Source organism: Ailuropoda melanoleuca, chromosome 7 (assembly GCF_002007445.2).
Source record: "Ailuropoda melanoleuca isolate Jingjing chromosome 7, ASM200744v2, whole genome shotgun sequence".
NCBI classification, from domain to species: Eukaryota; Metazoa; Chordata; class Mammalia; order Carnivora; family Ursidae; genus Ailuropoda; species Ailuropoda melanoleuca.
In genome coordinates this window covers 111,605,561-111,630,523 of record NC_048224.1, presented here as the reverse complement: position 1 = coordinate 111,630,523, position 24,963 = coordinate 111,605,561, and the positions used below count along the sequence as shown (strand labels likewise).

Genomic DNA, 24,963 nt, shown 5'->3' with positions numbered 1-24,963 from the left:
TTCTTTAAATTTATCAACATTTGGAAAAATCCATGATGATCATAATCTCCCTAGTTGATGTCAGTTTTTCACAACTACCTTACACTTCCCTAAAATTCTGCCCTCTCTTCAATGTTCTGTATGCTTTCCTTTGAGAAAGCAGTTGCTATGTGCATATAAAATAGTTTGTAAGTTCAATTTCTCACAATAATACTAGTTCCTCACATAAGATTATTGAATTTTCAATTCCTCAAGAAAAAGCTCTTAAAAATAAAAGCTGTAGAGCACCTGGGTGACTCAGTCAGTTAAGCCACCCACTCTTGATTTCGGCTCAGGTCATGATCTCAGGGTCTTGAGATGGAGCTCTGTGTCAGGCTCTGCCTTGGCCACGGAGCCTGACGGGGATTCTCTCTCTCTCTCCGTCTGTCCCTCTCCCACTGTGCTTCTCTAAAAATAATAATAATAATAATGAAATAAAAGCTATAGCTCAAGTACTTAAAGAATTAAGTTAACCAGCATGGCATAGAATATAATAAATTGTGATCTCTGTAATTGATGACATCAATGTCAGTGACTGATATTTATAGACACTCCACAAAAAGATTCTGTGTAACTGGTAGTTCATTTTATTTTCATTTCTAAGCTGTCTGTAACTGTAAAGTGCTATGTTATGTGAATAGATGCGACAAGCAAAAGAACGTGTCTTTGTAATCCACACCATTATTTCTCAGAGATTACTCATATACCTGGATTTGGAAATGCATGCAAAGAAAATTTAACAATTTATAATATGTCAACTATACACATCATGTGATTTTACCCATTACCCATAAATCCATGCTTCTGCTTTTCAAATATTCTATAAAAATTATATCTGTGGCAAATTGAAGGATATCATTAAATTGTTTAGATGTACTATTTAGTTCAATATGCTTAAACAAACACATATTCAAATAGATTTTTGAAGAGAAAACAACACGTGCTTTAGAATCAGATAATTTGGGGAGCAGAAAGCGACCTTAGAAATCATTTTGTCTGGAAGGGTCAAGTGATTCTCCGAGGTTCATACAACTTTATATGAAACAGCTTTCTGCCAAACCTCATAAAAAATTTTCTATCAATATTTCTTTTGAGCATAAAAGAAACATATCTTGCTTTTTTGACAGTTTGTCAGGATGTCAATAATGTCTGTAAATCCAAAGCCTCAGGGAAACAAAGATGAGAAAAAGGAAACTTATCTATAATGGCAGCCACAATGTGCAGCCCACATACGGGGCAGGGATGGATCTAGTAAGGGTTGACACAGCTCACTGCCATCAGAAGCATCATTCCTTTGACATTGGTAACTGGAACCACTTGAATTTTTCATGGCTAAATCTAGCCAGATACCAGATGGTTTCCTTTATGTATATGACCTTATTGAAGGCAATTAGATTATTTATGCACTAGCAGAATTGTTAGTTGTATACAAGAGTCAATCTTCAGTATAAAAGCTTTTCTAGATGACATATTCTTAAAATAAAATTTTAACTTCCTAATGAATGCTTTTCTCTTGATTTCCATGTGCCAGAATTATTGGATCCACTTTGCTGAAATTTTTAAAGAAAATAACAGTTAGAAATACAACTTCAGTACAAACATAAGCCTGTAATTAAAAATTTTTAAATAACTATTCATCGACGGGGTAGTGTTGGGTTAAGCATTTTATTTTTTCTTTCTACTGCATTCATCACTATGGCTTTTGGTCAGACACCGTAAGCACAAAGTTACAAATGCCTGGTACTGTATTTATGAGATGCCTGAGAATCATGTCTTTACTATAAAAAATGCAATGCGTAGGGAGTGCACCTAGACAGGGAGGAGGCCACAAAGACTTCTGAGTCTTTTGGTAATCATATCTCCTAAGCAATGTCATGGATTTCTAGAAGACTGAAAGTTTTAGAGGGCCACCATGCACACCATGGCCTTTGATATAATACTGGATCATAATAAGGCTGCTGAATTAAGAAGAAAACTGAATATGGGAACTGGCTGGGGAAAGCAGAAAATAGAAAGCAAAGTATGAATATAATTAGGTTTGTTCTTGTAATTGATACTGCAGCCTGATGGAACGTGGGTTTCTGAGTATTTCTCAGAGAATTTTCCAGATGCAGCCTCCCAGTACCTCATTAATGTCACACATTTGTCGTTAAATTCCATATTTTGGATCCCACGTGAGAATCTCACATGCTCCTCTTTTATTCACCGCGCCAGTAAGACCTCAGGGAACTTGCCCTCATGTAGTGCTGTTGACCCGCTATCCAGCATCATCGCGGTTATTCTAGCTATGTACCATCGAATTAAAAATAAAATGCTGATACTGGCTATTAAAAACTAATCAAGTTTCATAGAATTTTATTTTGCTAACTTGGTGTACATTCTGCATAGCGTTTAGATCAACTTTTAAAGTTTTCACACTGTTTAAGAAAATGAGTTGAAAGTGTAAATCCTTAGTGTTTTCTTCTCATATCATTTATGCCAATTAAGAGCTCATAAAAAATGCTTAGATGCTATATTTAATACAGAATTGTATAGAACTAGCTCTAAACTTTCTATTTAAAAATAACATTGAAAATCATTTAGTGTAATAGCCAAATTAGGTACAAAAGTATATTTCAATGCTAATATAAAAGGTCATTCACAGAAATGGACTTCAAACAATTATCTGAGCAAAGATCTTTATTTTTGTTTAGAAAAAATAAAAAAAACTTTCCAAAATAAGTGACTTCTTTAAACTTAGTTGTATTATGCCTGGTCTGATATCAGGAAGACAATAATATATGTTGACTGATTTTATACCTTAAAATACTGGATTTGGAAATGCATGCATTTCCTATGATAGTTTAACTACCTTCAGCTGAACTCTTAACTAAATGTAATTATTAAAATATTTTTTACTTTATTGAAGTCCTTCATTTCAACAATATTAAGTGCTCATTAATATTAGTAAAAGCTCTTAAAGAGCTTAACACTTACCCATAACTTTAGAGTAGCAAGGTTCACAGTGTATTGTCTGTCTATAAATCCAAATACTGTCACCTGCTTGTAAGTTTTCCAGAGGCTGTTTGCATATTTCACACTAAAGAAAAAAACAATATATGAAGTTTATACACATTATATATGAAGTCTAGATTCTCAGTGTAACAGGATAGAAAAGCCCTTTCAATTCACTCAGTACCATCCTACATAACAACACTCCGTTGAAAGAGAACCCACAGGGAAATGAGAATATACTTGTCCAGGATCCTAATGTTGAACTTTTCAAATAAATTCTCACAACATCTCTCTACTCTGAAAATTGTGCATTTCAGGGCAGATATAGCACTGAAGCTTCTACTTAACTCACAATAGAGTAGATACAAATTTTCAAAAATTGGTTATGCCTATGACAAGACCACCACTCTATATATCTCAAACAAAAACACAAAGCATATTTGTTTACTGAGGGAGAGTTATGCTGTCCAATTACAGTCTCATTGGACAAAACAGACCTCTGATATTACATATGTTTTAGGGAACAGTTTGTTTTGTGTTGTGTTGGTTATGGAGATAGAAAAGTGTTGACCTGTGTTCTTTGGAAACAAGTTCACTGCCAGATGGCTGACTTTCAAGCATGAGGCCGTCACTGATTGGATGGTTTTCAGAAGCGAGTTCACTGAAGCAAATTGTCATTGATCAATTCAATATATTCAAACAAGTCCATGTGGTTCTCTGTTATCATGGCTATAAGAGTAATACATCTTTTCCGAGGAGTGTGGGGGCATTTTTATTCTCAGTAGTATTTTATAATTAAATTGAAAATGGAAATAAATCATCCAAAATATAATAAATGGAAATTATTGTTATTTACCAAAAGAAATAATCCGGAGAATTCTCTGATTTTAAAAAGTTTTCTGCATAATAACTTTAAATAAAGAGCTGTGGACTTTTATTGAGCAAATTTTCATAACTAAAAGGAAATTTCATTTTCTCGTAATTAAGTGTGCAATTTTCACATTTTATTTTATATGGAATTCTATATATTATGGCTTATATTGGATTTTTTTTTCCAAAATGAGGCATCATATATCTAATTGCTATGTGTCACTGTCTGAAGCTAATTGAAGGAGTAGCAATCAGTTGTCAAAATGTCACATGTACTTGACTGCATTAGGTAATTTATATCAACCACAGAACGTCAGCACAGAAAGGGCCCTTGGATTAGGCAAATGATTCTTAAATTGGTTGCCCTTAGATCTATCCAAGGAGCTTTTAAAAATACAAATGCCCAGGGATCATCTTTGAGATTTTTTATTTAATTGGGGCCGGCCCCAAGCATCCTATTTTTCTCCTAATTGCCCCCAGATGATTATAATGTACAGCCCGAGTTGAGAACCACTAGTCTAGTCAGCTACCTCATTTCACAGAGAAGGAAACTGAAGCCAAGCTAATTAGGTGCTGGTCCAAAATGAGCCACAGTTAGTGGAAGTCAGAACCCATACTCAGGCCTTCAGATTCCCAGTTCAGTGCTCAACCAGTTAACCAACAACTGTCATGTTGACCTACCCAATATTAATGTGAGAAGCAAAAGAAATGGCGTATGACCACAAACTGAAACATTCTACTACATAAGCTTTACTTTTCTCATATTAAGCCACAGTTCGTTATAACGAATCATGTTCTCAAAAGCAGACTGAGTTTCAACTATTCTTAAGCTTATCAGTCCTAATTTCATGCCTCATGTAAAAAACTGCTAGTTCTCTTCTCAACAATTTCTTTTTCTTTTTGGATTTCATGATCTTTTTTTAAAAATTTTTTTTATTATATTATGTTAGTCACCATACAGTACATCCCTCGTTTTTGATGTAAAGTTCCACGATTCATTACTTGCGTACAACACCCAGTGCACCATGCAATACGTGCCCTCCTTAATACCCATCACCAGCCTATCCCATTTCCCCACACCCCTCCCCTCTGAAGCCCTCAGTTTGTTTCCCAGAGACCATAGTCTCTCATGGTTCATTCCCACTTCTGTTTACCCCTCCCTTTCTTCTTCCCTTTCTTCTCCTACCGATCTTCCTACTTCTTATGTTCCATAAATGAATGAAACCATATGATAATTGTCTTTCTCTGCTTGACCTATTTCGCTTAGCATCATCTCCTCCAGTCCCATCCACATTGCTGCAAATGTTGAGAAATCATGATTCTTTTTTTATGCAATGCATGATTCATTAAAATGTTGCAAAAACTTTAATAAAGAGAACAAGTGTTTATATTTTTACAGATTTAAATCTTTAGGGTAAGAGTAATAAATGTGTCAGTAATCAACTCTAAGCCTAAAGCCAAGATAGTAATTATAAACCTTTGAGGTTCAGGCTGCAGAACTCTGAGAAATATTTAAGTAGTACATTATTAATGTGGATTAGAGTGTTTCTGAAGGCCTTAACTTCATCTCATGTATTTCATTAAATAATTATTTTTATTGTGGTCATTATGCAGTTCTATATTTCGTTAACTGCAATAAACATATCCTTACCTTGAAGCAAGTGGAATGGCAGCAAATTTGTAATTCATCTAAAATCATTTTTGTTTCTGTGCCCAAAGGTTTCCGGCAATAAGTACACATATCTCTTTCAATGACAGACCTATAGGGATGTAAGCAATTACAAATAAATTTGTCATCATGCAAGAGACGGATGTACTTCCCATAAAGTCATGTGGAAATGATATGTTAATTTTGTTGATACTTAGGAAATTGTATGAAAATCAAGGAACATTTGGGACTTACTTATTCTATTGATAGAATTGATTCTTCTAGTTACCTCAAAATGATATCAAAGAATTAACAGAAGGAAAGTCTCAAATTATGTCTCAAATTATTAATTCATTAGCAATCAAGAGTGCATCTGGGCAGGGCAAAGATGTTCACAGTTTCCTAACTGAACTAGGTCATGAGTACCCCTTGAAGCTAGAAGAGGGTTTTTAATTATTAATTTGCATATGTCATAGAAAAATTATACTGTAGATTAATAAAAAATTTTAGCTCTCAAAACATTCAATAGGACAAAAATACAAATCCACTCAAAAGTGTTTTGGTAAATTCACAAATGATGGGTCCGTGGTACTCCAGATTCTAGGGTCTAAAGTCACCAAAATGCTCCCCTATAACAAATCTCTTGGTGTCATTTTAAGACTCAGAATACAGGGCTAGCTTTCATGCAAAATTTATGTTCTCCAACAAGATACAATCCCTCCAAAATTTGATGAGAAAAGAGTTTTGTTATTTATTTTGGAAAAATAATGTTCAATAACAAATGAATCACAGATATGATCAGCAAGTCCAAAAGACCTCGGGTCAGCGCCTTATGAAAGGCCAACAGCTCAGTGATTCTTTTCCTTTGGGAAGATACTAGGACTGCCTTAAATAGCGCCTCGCAAAGTTCACTAGCTTCAGGGTGTTAGCAGGCAGGGTACATACACAATGGGGTGGTAAAATAAAAATAGCCAATATTTATATAGTGCTAATATGCTTTATACAGTCCGTGTGCTTTCAATGCACCTGGCTCGTGTAAACTCATTTATTTTTCACAACATGTTTGAGAAGCAAGTACCATTATTTTTACATCAATTTGCAGAAAAAGAAACTGAGGCACGGAAGGGTAAGAAATTTGCTGTGGTCATGCAGCCAGCTGAGTGGCAGCAGCAGGATCTGATTGAAGGCAGTGTGGCCCCAGAGTCCCTGTGCCACCTAGGGCTGCCCATGAAGACTTCCAAGCTCCCCATGGGAAAGTGAACTAGTCATGCTCGGGAGCCTTGCTCCTAGGATCAAGCCCAGGACTAGAAGCAGAGAGGAGGGAAAATGGATGGAAGGAGGAGGTAGGAGAAGAGATTCAAGTAGATGAAACTTGTCTGGTTTTATACTTTCAGTCATTCTAGGAACCCCTTCCTAGTCCTATATATATCAATACATATTTTCCTCTTTCAATTAACTCTAAAGGTACTTCCTTGTATATTCTGGGCAAATACTTTTCTATGGCTAATTCATATACATACATACATGTGTGCACACACACTTAAATTCCCCATGTAAGACTGTAACACTTCAAGAGTAGAACACAGGCACTCTCTATTCTCCTTCTAGAGGCACTGAGGGAGAAGCTGGGAATACAAAGAGTGAGACCGTCTCCTTCTTTCCATGAGGGTGGCCAAGCGTATGATTCGATGATCACAGCATATTACAGATACATGGAGAGAATTAGGAGAGCATGGCCAACGAAGCAACTATTCCCCGGGGTGGAGCCAGGGAGGCCTTGTTGGAAAAAGTGCCGCATAAGTTAAAGCTTGAAGACAGAGGGGCTTTCAAGGTGAGCTCAGGGAGGCGCAGAGGGGCAGGGGAGAGGAATTCCACGCAGAGTGAACAGGGTGTACCCAAGAGGGTATCTGGAGTGATTAAACACCCGTCAATATTCAGCAGGAGCAAGTTCTAAAGGCCCATAAATAATTGTGCAAAGGAATTAGTCTTTATCCTGTAAAGTGGGAAGCCACTTTAAATGGGATTGAAATGCTTAGATAAGAACTCTGGGGATTTAGCTAATTTCACACAATAACCAACAAAAAAGTTGCTTGACTGGTCTTACAGAGAATTGACTTTTGCTCTGATGACTAAGAAACATTTCAAGGACCACTTGAGTAACAGAACTGAAATTCTTCATATTAAGAGCAATACTTTGGTGAAGAATGTTTTCCTTCCTTAAGTTAACAACAACATAAGCCCAGGGACAGTTCTGATGTTGGTGTCGTCCTTATTAAGATCATACTGTTAGTCAAAGACCTTTTTCAAGCATTATGGAAAAAAAAAAAAAAGCTCTGCTTTTTTTTTATTTGTTTTTAGTTATCTAGACATTATTTGTAATTCTACTGCTTGCATAGATGACCGTATTCCTTGAGGAAATGTGACTTAAAGGGAAGATACTTGGAAGATTGTTGGTACTAGATCTTAGAAAAGTGACAGAAAGAGGATATAATTTTGATGCTTGGCCCATCCGTGTTTTTCTTAGCAAACGAGCATTAGTTTATTTTTTCTGAAAACATTTACTGAGTACCTGTTAGGTGCCAAACACTGCATTACAAGCTGAGGCTGTGCATAAAAATAAGATATGTCCTCACCCTCAATAATTCCTACGTCCAGCCTCAGCCATAAGGAAACACCATCCGTAAAATGCTATACATTTGCATTACAGCTGGTTTCCAGTGGTTGGGTTGAAATGCTAATTATTTTCATTTAGTCCACTGGAAATCTGCAGGCTATATTCTCATGAGCATCCCCTATGTGCCCCACTGAACATTAAATGGTAAGAAGGGGATCACCAACAGCAAAAGCCTGGCTTCCGTGTACCGGAACTAACTTGATATGCATTGTAACCCCTGTCTTGAGAAGTGAGTGTGGGCCCAGAGCGGGTCCTAGCAGCATATCCACACAGCTGTTTGTAAGGTGAGCTGGCTCTGGAAAACCACAGGGAGGGAGGGTTGACGGCACAGTCAAGTGATGCAATGAAGCCTGGACACTAAACATGTGGCATTCACATGGACTCTGGGGAATCAGCAACAGCGGAGGGGTTGGCCTGGGAGGCAGCTGGAAGGCACGGAAAGCTCTGTTGGAATCAAGTACATCAAGTACATCAAAATCAAAGAGGAGCAACAGCCAGGAAGCCAAAGAATTAATTCCTGGATGCAGAGGTCGTTGTACGTTGCTCTATTCGTACGCACGTATGACAATCACCGTCAGGAGTGCCATCTCTAAGTGCAATGGACAACAAGAATCACATATTTCAATATTATATATATAATAAAAATATATCGAATGTGAATATAAAATATATATGTGGAAATATATATACACATACACACATAGATACATATACACTAAAATACACAAAATATATATAAAAGTGTATATACACACATATATGTATATATAAGTGTACATATGTACATTTAACTATGTGTGTATGTATACTTTTAGGTGTGAAAATATAGAAAAACTCACCTATCTGAAGTCGAATAAACAGTTTGTATGTATTTTCCAGAGATATTCTCCTGATATCCATCCTTCAGTGATTTACTAGAAACAAACATATAAGGACATGTGAGAATTGGGCTATTTCCCTAGTCTTACTGCTCACACCTACATGCAGGTGACAAAGTACACACATCTCCTCATGTAGACTTATTATTCTTCTCTGTGGTGTTACAAACATCATATACTAACATCTTTTTTTTTTAATATAGAGAAGAGCTAATATACAAACCACCTGCAAGGTGATGTAAGCTGACATATCTACTGAAATAAATAGAGAACAGGGTAAGGAAAAAGGAACAAGTGTGAACAGGAAAAGAAGTTATCCTTTTTCATGAAGTTTATACTTGCCCCTCCCTCATTCATTTACTGAAAGAAAGCCACATGTAATCTAACAGAGAACAGGAAATATACAAAGCATGAGCCAGTGTAAGCACATGCAAACATCACCATTCAGGTAGAGAAGCAGACTCTTGAACTTCTAGAGAAAGCTGTAGAAAAGTTTATTTTTACTTGAAAACATCCGTGAAAAAATAGTCCAGCATGAAAGCAAAAAAAAAAAAAAGAAAAGAAAAGAAAAAGTAATTTTAAGTCCTCTTTGTTCCATTTCTCAGACTGCCCCAGTTTGTAAATGTCAGTCTTTCCAGAAGACAAATGAAATCTGCAAGCGCTAACCAGCTGGCAGCTCTTAATTGCTTCCCAAGTACTTATGCTACCTGGGAGTATATTAAGGCTGGAAGCGATACATTCCCATTATTTCATAACAGTGCGTGGTAATTCCACAACCTTCACCTGGGATTTTTAAATAGGAAATCTCTCTCTCCCTCCAAATTGCCCATAGGCAGACTGTGTTCAGAAATAGACTATTTGGAATACGTAACCCACAATGCTAAGTAAGAGTTTGCATACATTTGTGCAGGATATGTATATTATTACTCCCATTTTATTGATGAAGAAACTGAGATGTGAAGAAATTACGTAGCTTTTGCCAAGACCACATGGTGAGTAAATGACACAACACAGATTCAAACCCAAATCTGACGCCAGGACCTCCACACTATACCGCAACGTCAGTGCACAGTTTAGGGAGAATTAGATTCAGCAGAAAAATCAAACTTGAAGCAGCNGGAAACTGAGATGTGAAGAAATCACGTAGCTTTTGCCAAGACCACATGGTGAGTAAATGACACAGATTCAAACCCAAATCTGACGCCAGGACCTCCACACTATACCGCAACGTCAGTGCACAGTTTAGGGAGAATTAGATTCAGCAGAAAAATCAAACTTGAAGCAGCGTTTTTACAAGGTAAATTATGTGTGCTTTTGGAAAACCTTTTTTGGAAAATTGTCCCATTTCTGACATATGATGAGGTTCCTTGAATCCTTTCAGGGACCCCTTTCCAGAGATGCTCTCCCTTCTTTGGAATGGGCTCTGGTTAACACATATGTCACGTAGAACCCATTTGTATTCCCCATCAGTATATAACCCCACAGTTAGGCCAATTCTTCTTCTTGTACTCCCTGAAATGGAGTGGGTTGTGAATTAATGACCTTGGTTGACATTTTCCTCAACATCCATCACTCCAAGCAGCAGTTTTTTGGGGATATCCATTCTCTGTAATTTGGGCCAGAGTGTATCTACTTAAAGTAATGCCCCTTATTTCAGAATGGAGGCAAACAACAATAGATAGAACCAGAGTAGTATATAGCACTATTTAATTTAAGTGGGACCTGAAATTAGCNTAAAGTAATGCCCCTTATTTCAGAATAGAGGCAAACAACAATAGATAGAACCAGAGTAGTATATAGCACTATTTAATTTAAGTGGGACCTGAAATTAGCATAGGGATATTCGAGTAATTTTGTGTAATTTTGCATTGTGTATTTTTGTTATAAACATATAGTTATATACGATTATGTGAGAACTAACAAGTGGTTATCCTATTACGTATACACTTTTTATATTCAAGCATTTGGTTCATCCAATGACTATGATTATTTGCCAACTACTTAATACTGGAAACATTATAAAGAATTACATACCTACAACTTCATATACTCTTATGTGGTCTTCTATTTGAAAAAATCAAGCTTACTCCAAAATAATAGCATCTCTTCTTACACACAGATTATTTCAAAATTAGAATAATTGTAGCAAAATATGTTAAATAAATTTCCAGTACCTGTTCTCCACATATGTCCTTGTATACACAAAGGTATCCTTTGGTCCTGCATGCCTGGTTTCAGCGTTGAAGCTGCAATACAAACCATTTACTTAATGTTTAAAGTTTATTTACAAGGGTAATGAAAACAACAAGGCTATTATCCAATTTAATGCAAAAAAATAGTGCTTATGTATTCCTTTTCAATTATAACTTTTGAAATGTAACTGTTAAAGGGGTATTAATCCACTTCTGCAAAATTTCTTTATATCTTCAGATTTTGTTCTTAGCTTCTACTGTCTTAGCCTACTTCCAGAATGCTGCTATGAAAATTGGTCCCTCAGAAAATCTGCCGTACAGCCTGAACATTATTTGGAATATCTGTGTAATAAATTTTAGTGTTTGTTTCCCTGGTGTCTCATTCATATTTCCAGGCCATAACTTTCCCCACAAACCTCCAAAAGTTGACCTTAATGAACTAACATAATAACATCTAATTTAATGAAACCTTTAAATCTACCTAAAGAATATCAACACCAATGTCACAAACAGGCTCTTAAAAAAAATGTAAAATTTTCAGGGAAAAATCACATTTACACTTTCCTATCCAGATATCAAAACTTCCCAGTGACTAAGTTGCTAACTTCATGCCTTTGTGTGAAGCTGTTTACGTATAGCCACTGATAAAATTAGAAATTCATGCATTTCAAAGGAGGGGTCAGGTTATATATAAGATGATTTTTAAAAACAGAAGGAGAACAGTCTGGTCATTTGTTTATAATTGGCTACAGTACCTGAGATTCTTCCCGGCTTCATATGAATGGGCAGGAGTTCTGGCAAGCTGCTTGTTTAAAGCATCAGTGGACCCATTGACTTGGCCATCTAACCTGGGAAAGCAAATACAATTTGGCATTTCTAAGGCCACTTAAAAGTTTTTGTTTTATTAAAACTCCGTTCAGTTAACATTCTTTATATACAGTGAACCTCTTTACGTTTGTCTGGTTTCTGTGCAGATACACAGATAGAATACATGTACTGTTTTACTCTCCACAGTGAACACTGTCTTACCTTTAAGAATAATCTACAGGCATGTGTCATATTATCCAACACTAGGATAGAATTCCTTTTCACCAAGGGCAAAAACCATTTGAAATTGGTCCCAAAAACATTGTCACACCAGCAGTGCCTCTGTAGAAAACTTCTCATTTATAATCTATCTTGAGTTTATCACTTTGATGAAAATTATCCAGGGGTTGCTTTTGGGAATTGCAGTTCCCATCTTGTCTTTAATGGAAAGCAGTATTTTGAAGATTACAGAACCCTGACCTAGATTTCTGCTAACTAAAAAATATCACTATGCTTAACTAAGTGTAGGCATATTTTCTTTTTCCTCCAGAGGAAAATTTTAATGCAGGAATAGTAAAAGTTTTAGCCACTTTTCTCCCTCCAGCTCAGTAAACTCTGATATAGAAGAGATGTGAAAACCAAGAGGACAGCTTAGATCTTAATCAAGCCTTATCATTTTTAAACACATTGTTCCTTCCATTCCCAGATAGCTCTTAAAGAAGAGGAAAACATTTGTTCACATATTATCTCACACATACAGAAACTCATCTTCTAGTTTCAAGACAGATGTTTGACAAAACATACAGCTACATTAAAATGATACTAAGTAATGAGAAAGTAGAATTAACATTAGAAGATTTTCTAATGTGATTATTAGAATATGTCATTCCAGGAATTATAAACCTAGTTAGCAGTTGTTTGGAAATATTCAAGTCATATCATATATAATACAAGATCCAATTTTAACAGATCCATAGCTTCAAAGAACAAAGGTTTTCAGTGAGTTTGAAATGTGTTTGCATCATCCTCAGCAGCATAAAATCAAATATCACCAGCTAGCAAAATCAGCAAATAGGAAAGGGAAATAATTTGTGAACAGTACTGTTATGGACTGAATTGTCTCCCCCCTAAGTTCATATGTTGAAACCCTAACGCTCAATGTGATTTGAGGACAGAGCCTATAAGAAGGTAAAAAAAGTTAAGTGAGGTCATGGGTGGGGCCATAGGACTGTGACCTTTTAAGAAGAGGAAGTGACACAAGAACTCTGTGTGTGTTTGTGCAAATACAGAGGAGAGGCCATGCAAGGCCACAGTGAGAACGTGGCCATCTGCAAGCCATGGAGAAAGGCCTCAGGAGAAGCCAAATCTGCCAACACCTTGATCTTGGGTTTCTAGCCTCCAGGGTTGTGAGAAAATAAATTTCTGTTGTTTAAGCCACTCGGCCGGTGATATTTTGCTATGGCAGCCCAGACAGAGTGATAATTCAAGTAGCATTTCCCAGTTGTGTTTATAATGAGACTAATGACTATGCTTTCATGAAGATTTAATTTTTATAATTGTGAACAGAAAACAAATACTAGTAAACAAACTTGAAATGTGGAATGACAAACTCTTTGATGGATTTTGCTCCAACAGTAGGTTTGGAAGATGATAGATTAAAAAAAAATGGACCTTTTATTTTGGAGTAATTTTAGATGTATGGAAAAACTGCAAGACAGTGTGGACAATCTGTGTCTACCCTTCACCCAGCTTCTCCTAATACTATTATCATACATAACCATGGTACATTTGTCAAAACTGAAGAATCAACATCGATAAAATACTATTAACTAAACTACAGACTTTGTTTGTATTTCATCCGTTTTTCCACCAATGTCCTTTTTCAGTTCCAGAATCAGAACCAGGACAGATCTTCCACAAAATCATCATGTCTCTTTATTCTCCTAGGGTCTGTGATCATTGCCAAGTTGTTTTTTTGTTTTTGTTTTTGTTTTGTTTTGTTTTGTTTTGTTTTTTTGCTCTTCATGAGATGGTGATAGATGTTACATAGGAAATTCTATCTTGATGCCAATAAGTGGTAATGCTATTTTTTTTTATTATTTAGAACGATAGAAATAGTTAGAAAATACTTTGACAACCAATGAAATCACCTGTAGTGCTTTTTATAAAGCTACTGGGTCCCACATCCAGCTATTCTGATTTAATTAGCTTGAATTACAGCCTGGGCACTGGGATTCTTTTAAGCCTCTTCAATGGGTCTCATGTGCAAGTTAAGGTTGAGAACCACCACCTTACAGGTTGGGCAGCCCAACATCTGACCCAAAAGAGCACTGGTTCTCAGGTACGATCCCTGGGTCAGCAGGTGGATATGACATACACTAAAGTTTGGGAACTGGTGCAATCAAGGAACATTTGCTCAAGTATTTGTCTCAGATGCCTGAATAATCCTCATAAAGGAGAACTCATGACTCAACAATGTTCGTTGTTCAACAGTTTTATGGTTAAGAAGCTATTCTTCATTAAAACAAATTGTTGAATTATGACTTCCAATTAACAGTCATAGTTTTTCTTAATTAAATAACAAAATATAAACTATAAACTACAAAATATAAACTCAAACACTGTGGAGGAGCTTACAGAATTCCTAATGGAATTCCTCTTGAGAAAATATTTCCTGCATTGGAAATTCACCTTGAAAATTTACCTATCTAGAACCCTCATACTTGCCAGAGAGAGTATAAAATTGTACAGCTGAACTGAAAAACAGTCTGGCAGTTCCCTAGATGGTTAAACATAGAGTTACTACACAATCCAGCAATTCCACTCCTAGGTATAAACCCAAGAGAAATAGGCCAAAAAACAAAAAAGAAGAGAAATGAAAACATATCCCAAACAAAAAGTTATATATATGGCATTGTTCACAACAGTTAAATACAATCCACAAGTCAAAAACAATTTAAACGCCCATCAATTGATGAATGAACAAAATGCTGTTTAGCCATATAATGGAATAAATACTACATGGGAATAAAAAGAAATAAAATACTGATACATGCTATAATATGGATGAACCTTGAAAACATTATACGAAGTGAAAGAAACCAGTCATAAAGGACCACATATTGTATGATTCCATTTATATGAAATGTTTGGTATAAGCAATTCATAGAGACAGAAAATAGATTAGCAGTCGCCTAGGGCGAGGGGTTGGGGAGAAAATGATGTCTGACTGCTAATGGTACGGGGTTTCTTTTTGAGGTGATAAATATTTTCTAAAATGGATTGTAGTGATGGTTGCACAACTGCATGAATATACTGAGTAGAAACATACATTTACTTGAACATCCAATTACTATACAAAGTGAGTGCATTCCTAAAGTGAATCAAGTCTCAGTTTAGCAGATTGGCCCCGGACGCTTATTCAGATTTCCATCATCTTACTAACTTAACCTTAGCAACCTGACATTAAACATCTTAAAACAATTTCAATGGATAGACATCGAAACCCTTGCAATCTTTATAAATCTTTTTTGCATAAAGAATAAAATCTTATTAAGAGCTCGCTATTTTGTATATGTGGTATATTTACTTCTATAAAATGTTAAGTTCTTAAGCTCTTGTAAAATTTTCAAATTTTAGATATTTTTTTAAAAAGTACTCTACTGTAAAAAAAAATGAGAGAACTTGCTACCAGAACACTTGGGTTCATCCCACCTCTCTAAATTACTAACCTTCCACACTTAGTCAAGTCTCTTATTGTCTGCGAATTTTCTCAATTTTCTTTCTGTTCAAGATTAACCCATTCAACAATTTGACAGTCCTTTTTGCAGCCAGAATCCATGGGCACAAAAGTTGGGCCCAGAGATTTCTTTCCACTCTTTTCCAGGTGAAAATTTTTATATGGTTGTTCTGTCAGTGCCAGGGTGGTGATGACATTTTCCATTTAATTTTTAAAGCAGAACCATGAGAAATCGTACATATACAGGATTGTGGTAGAACTGAAGGGGAATAAACACCACCTGAAAGCAGAACTCAGGGATCAACAAACAGTCTTGTAGTGGTGGTACTTAAGGCCTCACCGAATGTGCTGATTCCCTTCTCCCTGGGGAAAGAGTGGGTATATTTGTGAATGTTTATGTCATCGTTGGATTATGTCAGTCAGGAGACACAGATGAAATTGCAGGAAGGGGAAGGAGACTGTGTGCACCTTATTGTCAACCATGGTGTTTTCCATCTACACGCTGTCTTCAATGCAGATGGCCAAGCCCACACTGCCTTGCTTTAGAAGGCCAGACAGACCTTGGAAAGCTACAGTAAGCTCCAGGTATGAGGGGGCAGCAAAGAATCTCGGTTATCAAAGAGATACAGAGTAGAGAATAAGGAAGCCAACAGGCAGAAGGAAGAGTGGGAGAAAAATAGGGAAGATCCAAAATTCAGGGAGTAGCTGAGCTACAGTAATGACAAAAAAACTAGGGTTAATGTTCAGGGGCTCCTGATGGAATGTTCTCTGGCCAAGAGGGAACAACTTTCCAGTTCAGGCTTCTATGAAGCCTGGCCATGCTACAATTCCTGCCCTTAAATTTCCATAAAATTTCATTTCTTCATTAATCCTTCTAATAAAACCCATTTTGTGGAAAAGCCACACTGGAATTGGAGCATCTCTCAAATCATATTAAATGAGAAGTTCCTTAATCATACATTATCATTTACTTGTAATTTTTTTACCCTGATCACTTCCAGATAATACTTGAATTATCTGGAAGACTGGTTAACTATTCCCAAAATAGTGGAGGTTTTTCTAAGATAAACAGATCCTATCAAAAATTTACCCTCCCTCGTTTTATCAAAGGCTTTTGTGTGATCACAGGAAGAGAAGGCAGAAGATGATTTAGGGAATTAAGGGAACAGAAAGAAACTACCCATTAGATGCAAGTCTTCTGTAGACTTTATGGGGAAAAACTGACCCAGATCTCTTCCTGCTTTTCCCCTCTCCACACACAATATTGATAATATAATTTCATTGCATAAAAAGAATTTTAATAGAAAAGACAACTGCACCTTATGAAGGTAAAAATAGGAACCGACTGGTTTTGGGTCTCCCATATGTGGGGGGGGGCAGATTGCAAAACATTGAAAAAACATTTAATTCTTTCTTAGGCAGTCTGTAACAACAATGAAGTATAGCTTCCAAAAGCTATACTCTCCTTGTAAAAAAAGAACAAAAGTACAACTGTTTTAATGCCGTTTTACTCTGTGGTGTAAATAAATTTCAAAACTAGGTCCTGTCTTGTAGCTGTGATGAATTTGTGCATTCTTTTAGCACTAGGTATCCAAGGAAGAGAGTCCCAGAGTGCTTTCTGCACCACTGAAAAACTACCAAGCAACAATAAGTAAAAATAAATCTTCACAGCCCAAGTGCAGAGCTTTGAATTTCCATGATGCCTTTTACACGAAGCAGTTGAATAGAAGGCCCTTTGTCAGAAATTCCAACAGAATTTGAATTTTGTTAACGTTTTTCCATATGAACTATTAAGTACCCTGTATATTGATTTTTATATTTCAGTAGTATTTATATCTAAATACCATAATACAATTCAACTCCTCAGCAAATCTTCTAAGGTTATATAATTTATATAGGCATATATGGGATTGATAACAAAAATGTAAAGTATAATAAGTCTTACCTTCCATTTTTATTTTTAGGTACATTAGAATTTACTTCAATTACATTTTTCGGGTCTTGGTCTCTATAGGAGAAAAATATATAATTAATATGTATAATATAAATATGTATAAATATATATATATTATATGGGACACTGGAAATCTGACATGGAACTATTTGATCTATACAACTCAAATCTAAGAGAATGGATTATGTGTGAGAGAGAAATAACTAAATTTTCAGAAGTTCTAAGAAATCTGGCCTGAAAATAAACAACCGATTTATAGTCCCATTCAGTTAACATTTAATGATTACTAACTTTGTGTCACAAAGTACTATGTGTTTTCACATGGATGATTTTATTCAGATCTCACAAAATCCTGCAGGACAGCATCTGGGGCTCAGGAAGGCTAAGTGAATTTTCCAAGGTCAATTAACTAATTTGTAAAAGAGTCAAGATTTGAAGCCAAGCCACCTGCCCATCTGAAATCAATTCTTGGATATTTAATTAGAGACTTCATTCCAGCTTTGTAGATCACCGAAACACAAAACCCAAAATTTGAATAAACAATTCATAATGTGGAGGATAAATGGGACAATTAGATTCTTGAATCTTGAGCTGCATTAATGATTTGAGACACTTCGATGATACACAATGTCCTCCGGTATGTTATTCATACATTAGTTATTCATATATTTGGTCATAACACTGGTGGTTCTTGATTTTTTTTTTCCCCATGAGTTTGGAAAAACCTTTGTCATAAACCTGATTGATTGGGAGCCTTGTTTAGGAGTCAAAACAATGAAGTCATCTCTTCCCTTATTTCCTTGGGCTAATCAACCTTCCTAATCTTCCTTTTGTAAACTAGACTAATCATATCTAATTTCATAAGGTTGTGGTGAGAGTGAATGAGCTAATGTAAATAAAATTCATGGCACAATGCCCCCAGTAGTGGGTGAGCTGAATAAACATAAGTAAATGATAATTACTAGAAGTTCAGTGACATAGCAGTAGGCATTGTTGATTCCAATATTTTGATGGACAACCTTTTAATTTTTATTTCTGCTCTAATCTTTTTCACCTTTAGAATCAGCTCTAGTTTTCATAAATCTCCCTTCTTGTGATTGTGAATAGTAGATTTAAGTAAGGTTATTATACATGGAATCAGAGTATGGACTCTTACTCATGAAATTAATATTGATAAGGATGAAAAATACTATAAAATGTTACTGTAGTGTAACAAGATTTAATACTCTTTTTATATAACATCCAAACCATTAATACTTGATAAATCTGCAAATTAGGCAGCTTTCCATAGTCACACTTAAACTTCACATTTAAAATACTAGCTGCATAATTTTGAAAATGTAGAAATTAGTTAGATTATTTTTTAATGTGAGTTATAGTCGGGAAAATATTCTAATTAATACATGTAAAAAGCACAAGATTTCAGAAATAGCTCAGAAGTGTCATAATCATTTGATTCTGCAGTCTGAATTGTGTAAAATTCAGAACTGACTCCCTCAACGTAACTGTTAGAACTATGTAAGGAAACCTCCCAGATCACATCCTTCAAATTTAGAAATGGAGACAGAAGGGTTTTTCTGAACCCATAATGGTCCTTCGCTAATTGTTAGAGCTCCCTTCTTGGCCTTGGGGGCCACTGTACTGTTTTAAAGACCTGGCATTATGTGGTCCTCCTTTTATCATTTTAAAATAATACTTTACTAAATACTTGGGGATAATGAAATGAAATGAAGAGATGTATCATGATGTTACATAATCCAGTTTCCTATGAGTGCCAGCTGAGATGGTTGGCAGTAGTAAAGAGTGAGAGATCACCAGAACTGTGAATCTTGGGGGAATTAGAATTTTGTCCTAGCAAGTGATTCTCCTTCCACTGCTAACCTAGGATGAATTGAGTGCCATTTTTTAAGGACACTGGTGGTTTTCACTACAACTTGAGAGTAGAGTCTCATTACCATGGCCTTACGTGGCCTTGTACATAGAAGCTGCTCCAAACAAATTTGGGAAATTAAGTTTAAATTCTCTTTTTCTACTTCTCCAGGAGAAATCTTTAACTACCTTACCTAGATCTGGGGAAAGATATTAAAGAGGCCCCCAAGGGGAAGACATTAGACCCTGAATCTTTAAGGCAGTCAGCTCTCCCCATATCTAGGCTCACAGTGTGCACCATGACCTTGTAGAAAAAGATAGTAAAGTCAGTGATGGATATTCCATCTCTATTGGTGTCAGTCATCCAGAACTTGCCTTACTTCACCCCTGAATTACATATATTTCTTTTTTTATACAGCTCTCAACTCTGGCTTTTTTCCTTGTTTTGGGACATTGTTATGGGTCAAATTGTGTTCCCCCACCAAATTCATATGTTGAAGTCCTAATGCTAGTATGGTCAGAATGTGACCTTATTTAGAGATAGGGTCTTCACACAGGTCATCAACTTCAAATGAGGTCATTGGGGTGGACCATACTCCAATTTGACTGGTATTTTATAAGAAGAGGAAATTTGGATGAACATACACACAGATGAAAGACACTGTGAAGATACAGGTGAAGGCAACCCTCTACAAGCCAAGGAGAGAAACCTCGGAATAGATTCTTCTTCCTCAATCTTCAGAAGGACCTAACCCTACAGACATCTTATTCTTAGACTTCTAGCCTCTGGCACTGTGAGAAAATAAATTTCTATTTTAAGCCATTCATTCTGTGGTACTTGTTATGACAGCCCTAGAAAACTAATAGAGATCTGCTTCTGCCCTCACAACACAATTACATTTACTTTGTTAGCCTGATCCTGGACATCCTCACTTCTGCTGGTACTTTCCATTTGATCCTGGCTGCTGCAGATACTGGATCTTTGCATATCCTCCCACCCTTGTCTCAGGACCCAAGCCTTTCTGGATCCCAGTTATCATGAGGGAGAGCAGGAATGAGTTTGGACCTGAGGAAGAAGAAGCTAGAATCTAACAAATCCAATAACTACAAGTAGGTAACTCAAAATTGGAACCTATGCATGCTTTCAAAGAAGCATACCCCCAAAGCGATGTAACTATGAATCATCAACTAAGCCATATTATTGGTGGTTTCTTAGAATTTTTGGTGTTTTTATTAAATAGAATCACATATCAAGTTTGATAGAGTGGATTATAAGATTTTGTGATGAATAATCTATACTAACTATGTGTTTTCACATAGTTTTTTTTATGATGAATAATCTATACTAATATTTAAAGCAGAATGAAAAGTTCCAGATTATGAAAAGCACAAAATGCATATCTGCTTTGGTTGTTCGCCCTGATTGATGTCATCAGCTAGATCTGAAGATCCCAAAAAGGAAGTTCAGATCGCCCATAAACTTCCCAAGTTGAAGGATATAAAAATAAATTTTCACTCTTTAATTAAGAACACATCTATTGCATCATGTCTTTTACACTGTGGCGGAAAATGAAACACTGTGAGCCAAAGTGTGACAAGTAGATTTTTATAGAAGCCCAGCTCCATGCAGAAGGGTGGAGCAAAGGCTTGATTCCGAATCCTTCCATGGCAATTGCACTGGAAGGAAAACCTTATAACTGTGTACATTTATGAGCAGTTGGAATTAGCTCCAAGGAAAATTCTCTACAGACACAGTGAGAAATGCTAAAAAGAAATTGAAACCTTTGCAACTAAAAGTGTTTTTTTTTTAATGTAGATTTCAAAATTGGGGGGAGGGGAATGAGTCATCTGTTATGTAGAATCATAGCACAACTTTTGAATACAAGCCATTTATTCTTGCTATAGTAATGTAATTTATTTTCCACTGTCCCATTAAGGAATATAAAACTCTCTTACAGAGCAGATTAAGAAAAAAATATGTATTGCTATGTCTGCTATCATACAACTTTCCTCATGATAAGCTCTGCATGAGAGAAAGTTAACAACTCACTCACCACTGCTCTTCCTCTCTCATGAGGGCGTAGGAGGTATTTATTAAAAGCTGCAATATGTTTCTCTCTCTACAGCTTACTTAAATTGCTTTTGTAGAGTATCAAACACATTTGCAAAATTAAGAGGCTCCATATAAAAAATTTACTATGGCACTTCTTTTGTGCCAAGAACTAAATCTTAGGCATTAAGCTTTAGTTCAAAAGGAATATTTGGCTCTCTGAAAGGAGTATAGACTACAGTGAGATAACTGGGATAATTCTTCAGTGCTGTTGACATGGCAAAATGGGCCCAGCTTTATATATCTTTATAGCTCTTTTCAATGAGAGAGCCTTAAATATTTTATATTAAAGAAATTAACAGGTCCATAGAGAAATTGGACAATATAGGTATTTTAAATATAAGATATAACCAAGAATTTTAGTGGCTCTAATTCACCATAGTTGATTGAGATTATGTCATGAGCAAGAGATAGTCATTGGCTTAAGCAAGCAGACCAGTCATAAGATATCAGACTCCTTCAGTCTGGTTTCACTCCTGGGGGGCTCAGAATGTTAGAGCTGAAAAGCAATAAACTACGTAGCTGGATGATCAAAGGTCCTTGATGAGTTTGAGATTTTAGCCTTTGATTCACAAAGTATTTGTTAAGCAAGCACCTAATATAGGCCAGGCTTTATGTTCTGCATTGTAAATAAAGAAGTGAACAAGACAGACCCAAGCCTTACCCTCAAACATCTTGTAGTAGGCGAGAGATGATTAAATAATAATTCCCTCTAGCAGACAAATGCTATGGGACAGGAAAGTCAGAGAGCTTGAGAATGTCTAGAAGAAGTACCTGATACAGACATGGTGGGTCCAGGGGGCCTTGCAGAGCTAAGTAAGAGATACCTATTTTGAGACCTAAGAGATAAGTAGAAGTTATTGATGCAATACAGATGAAAGATGGGTGGGGTTTGCTTGTGGAAGGAGCATCAGGGGAGGCAGGGGTGGGAAAGCCTATGGAGGCAAGATAAGGTAGGCTCACGTTAAGAACTATGGTCATTGTCCAATGGCAATGGGAAGCCACCGGAAGACTTAAACAGAATGATGTGGTCAGATTTGTGTTTTAGGAAGGTCTCTCTATAGTTTGGCCAATGGATGGAAGAGCGGAAGGTCAGAGTGGCAGCAGAGGGATCAATTAGGACTGAATTATAATCCGGTTACAGTAATATCAGGGAAGACGAAGTGTCTTAGTTCCTGAGATAGAAGCAACCAAAGTGACCAACTGATTATGTGGGGAATGAAGCACTGGAAAGACTCAAGGTTACCCCTCCCCTCAGCTTTCTTTCTTGAGCAGAAATATGAGAAATCGGCATCAGGAAGATAGGAAGAACCTCTTCTCTTGTTGGAATACTAAAACTTGGAGGTATATGTCTTAGCTAAAAGGAAGCCCTTAAAATTATGGAAGTATAATAACACAAATAGTTCAGAATTTTTTTCTACTTCAGATGAAGGATGCCTTTTCTAACTGTAAAGGCCTAAGTGGCACTAGCTGCTTTTCAATCTTCATTTGGGAGCAGCGGTTTATAGGCTGCAGATAATTGAATGTCTTCCTTTTATGTTGGTTCCTGAAAATGCGAAACTGTCACTGCTAAAAGCCAAGCAGGTTCTCCCTGAGTAAATGAAAATTCTGTGCACATCTGCAGTTGTTTAGGTGGTTGTGCTCCTAGAAGGAGCTTGGGGACACCTGCTTACATTCTGATCGATGACCAAAGTTTATTCTGCCTCTAACTGTGAATGAAGTATACAGCTGCTGGAAATGTCAGCAAAGTCACATAAAAAGGATTCGGATTCACTGCTGTTCTACTATTAAATAATCGGTGCCCCTGTCACGTTGAATTGGATGTAAAAGTGCCTGTGGCTGTTATTCCTCTGGGAGAACCTTTAAAATGCCCCTTCTTTTTCCCCCATTAAAATCAAGTGGGCAGGGGAGATACATTATAGTTACAGGTGGCTGAGCCAATTGAATGAAGTCACTTTTTTCAAATCAGCAGCTTTTCTGTTTGTCTGTTCTGCTCTAATTCTTGAACAACCTGGCTGATTATCATTAAATCTGGTGTCACTCCTAAAGAACAGTCAGACATTGCTTAGGTTAGATTCGTGGATCAAGCTGCCTTCTGAAAGCAACATGATGGCCAATATTTTTACATTTCCTTTTTTTAGGAATCTCATCCAGATAAGGAAAATGTCTTCTTTCTATAGAAATTGTTTTAGAAGTTGCTGAAGTACAAACTATCTTTTTATGAAATTAGTGTCTTCTAATAAACAAAAGGCAAAAAAAAAAAAAAACGCTTATGAGAAAGTTGCCATCGTCTGTCAACAGAGCACATTTGCCAGAGGGAGGGAAGGAAAGTGAGAAAAAGAGGAAAGTGTGTGTGTGTGTGTGTGTGTGTGTGTGTGTTTGTGTGTGTGTGTGATAGAGAGAGAGAGAGAGACAGAAACAGAAGTACATTTTGTGGAATCAGCCACGGAGGGAAGAGCTGGCTACGTAACCAATGTTAGTGATCCCGCGTGCGGTCAGTAAACCTAACCACTTCCAACACGGTGGGGAACTTCCCACTACTGCTACAATGGAAGGAAAAATCTGTCCCCACCAAAACCACTATGAAGAAATGGTTTTACTTCACAAAGATATTTCCATACAATTCTCAGTGGCAGCATTGACAGCAAAAGTCTGCTGTTATTTCAACTACCAGGAAACCTCTAGGAGACAACTACTTTCTTTCCTCCCTGTCACTTTAGTGGTAATTTTCTAGAATAAATGTTTCTAATTGTAATCCTTTGGCTGCAGGGTGGGAGGGGGACTTAGAAGGGAAGAGACTGTGGGGAGTATGAAGGGTAGAAAGAAAAGGGGAGTGTGAACTGTTTTAGCCACAGATTTTTTTGTTTTTCTTCTGGATAGTGAGGGACATCAGAAGGGCTTGAGTTTGATCTGGGATGTGTTTTCTTTCTTAATAAGGTCATTAATGTCTTTGAGCTATAGTTTCCTCTTCTATAAAACAGGGTGCCTGAATATATTACTCATGGGGTAGTTGTAAGGATGAAATGTATAGAGATTGCCAGTCACACAAGAGGTGCTGGATAAATGCTACTCTTGGTAGGGATGGCTCTTCAAGAGCCTTTGCGTCCCCCTGCTCCAAAGACCAACAACACAGTGATAAAAACATACAAACAGAAACAGCAAACTCATGCACTAATGTAGACAACATCTAGGAGATATAAGAGCTGGGCC

At 36.6% G+C, this 24,963-nt stretch overlaps 1 protein-coding gene across 15 annotated transcripts in view; it reads right to left on the bottom strand.

Annotated features, from left to right (window-relative positions):
• Positions 1-584: 584 nt before the first annotated feature.
• The window catches only part of SCEL (sciellin), a 187,665-nt gene continuing 163,286 nt past the window's right edge, over positions 585-24,963 (bottom strand). For all 15 annotated transcript variants that reach the window (XM_034665334.1, XM_034665333.1, XM_034665336.1 and 12 more), the window contains 7 exons: positions 17,766-17,828; positions 12,030-12,122; positions 11,257-11,328; positions 9,044-9,118; positions 5,534-5,642; positions 2,995-3,097; positions 585-1,568 (listed from right to left, as the gene is read on the bottom strand). In XM_034665334.1, the coding sequence (XP_034521225.1) occupies positions 1,552-1,568; positions 2,995-3,097; positions 5,534-5,642; positions 9,044-9,118; positions 11,257-11,328; positions 12,030-12,122; positions 17,766-17,828 (532 nt within the window). In that variant the 3' untranslated portion in view covers positions 585-1,551. The remainder of the gene's footprint in view (positions 1,569-2,994; positions 3,098-5,533; positions 5,643-9,043; positions 9,119-11,256; positions 11,329-12,029; positions 12,123-17,765; positions 17,829-24,963) is intronic.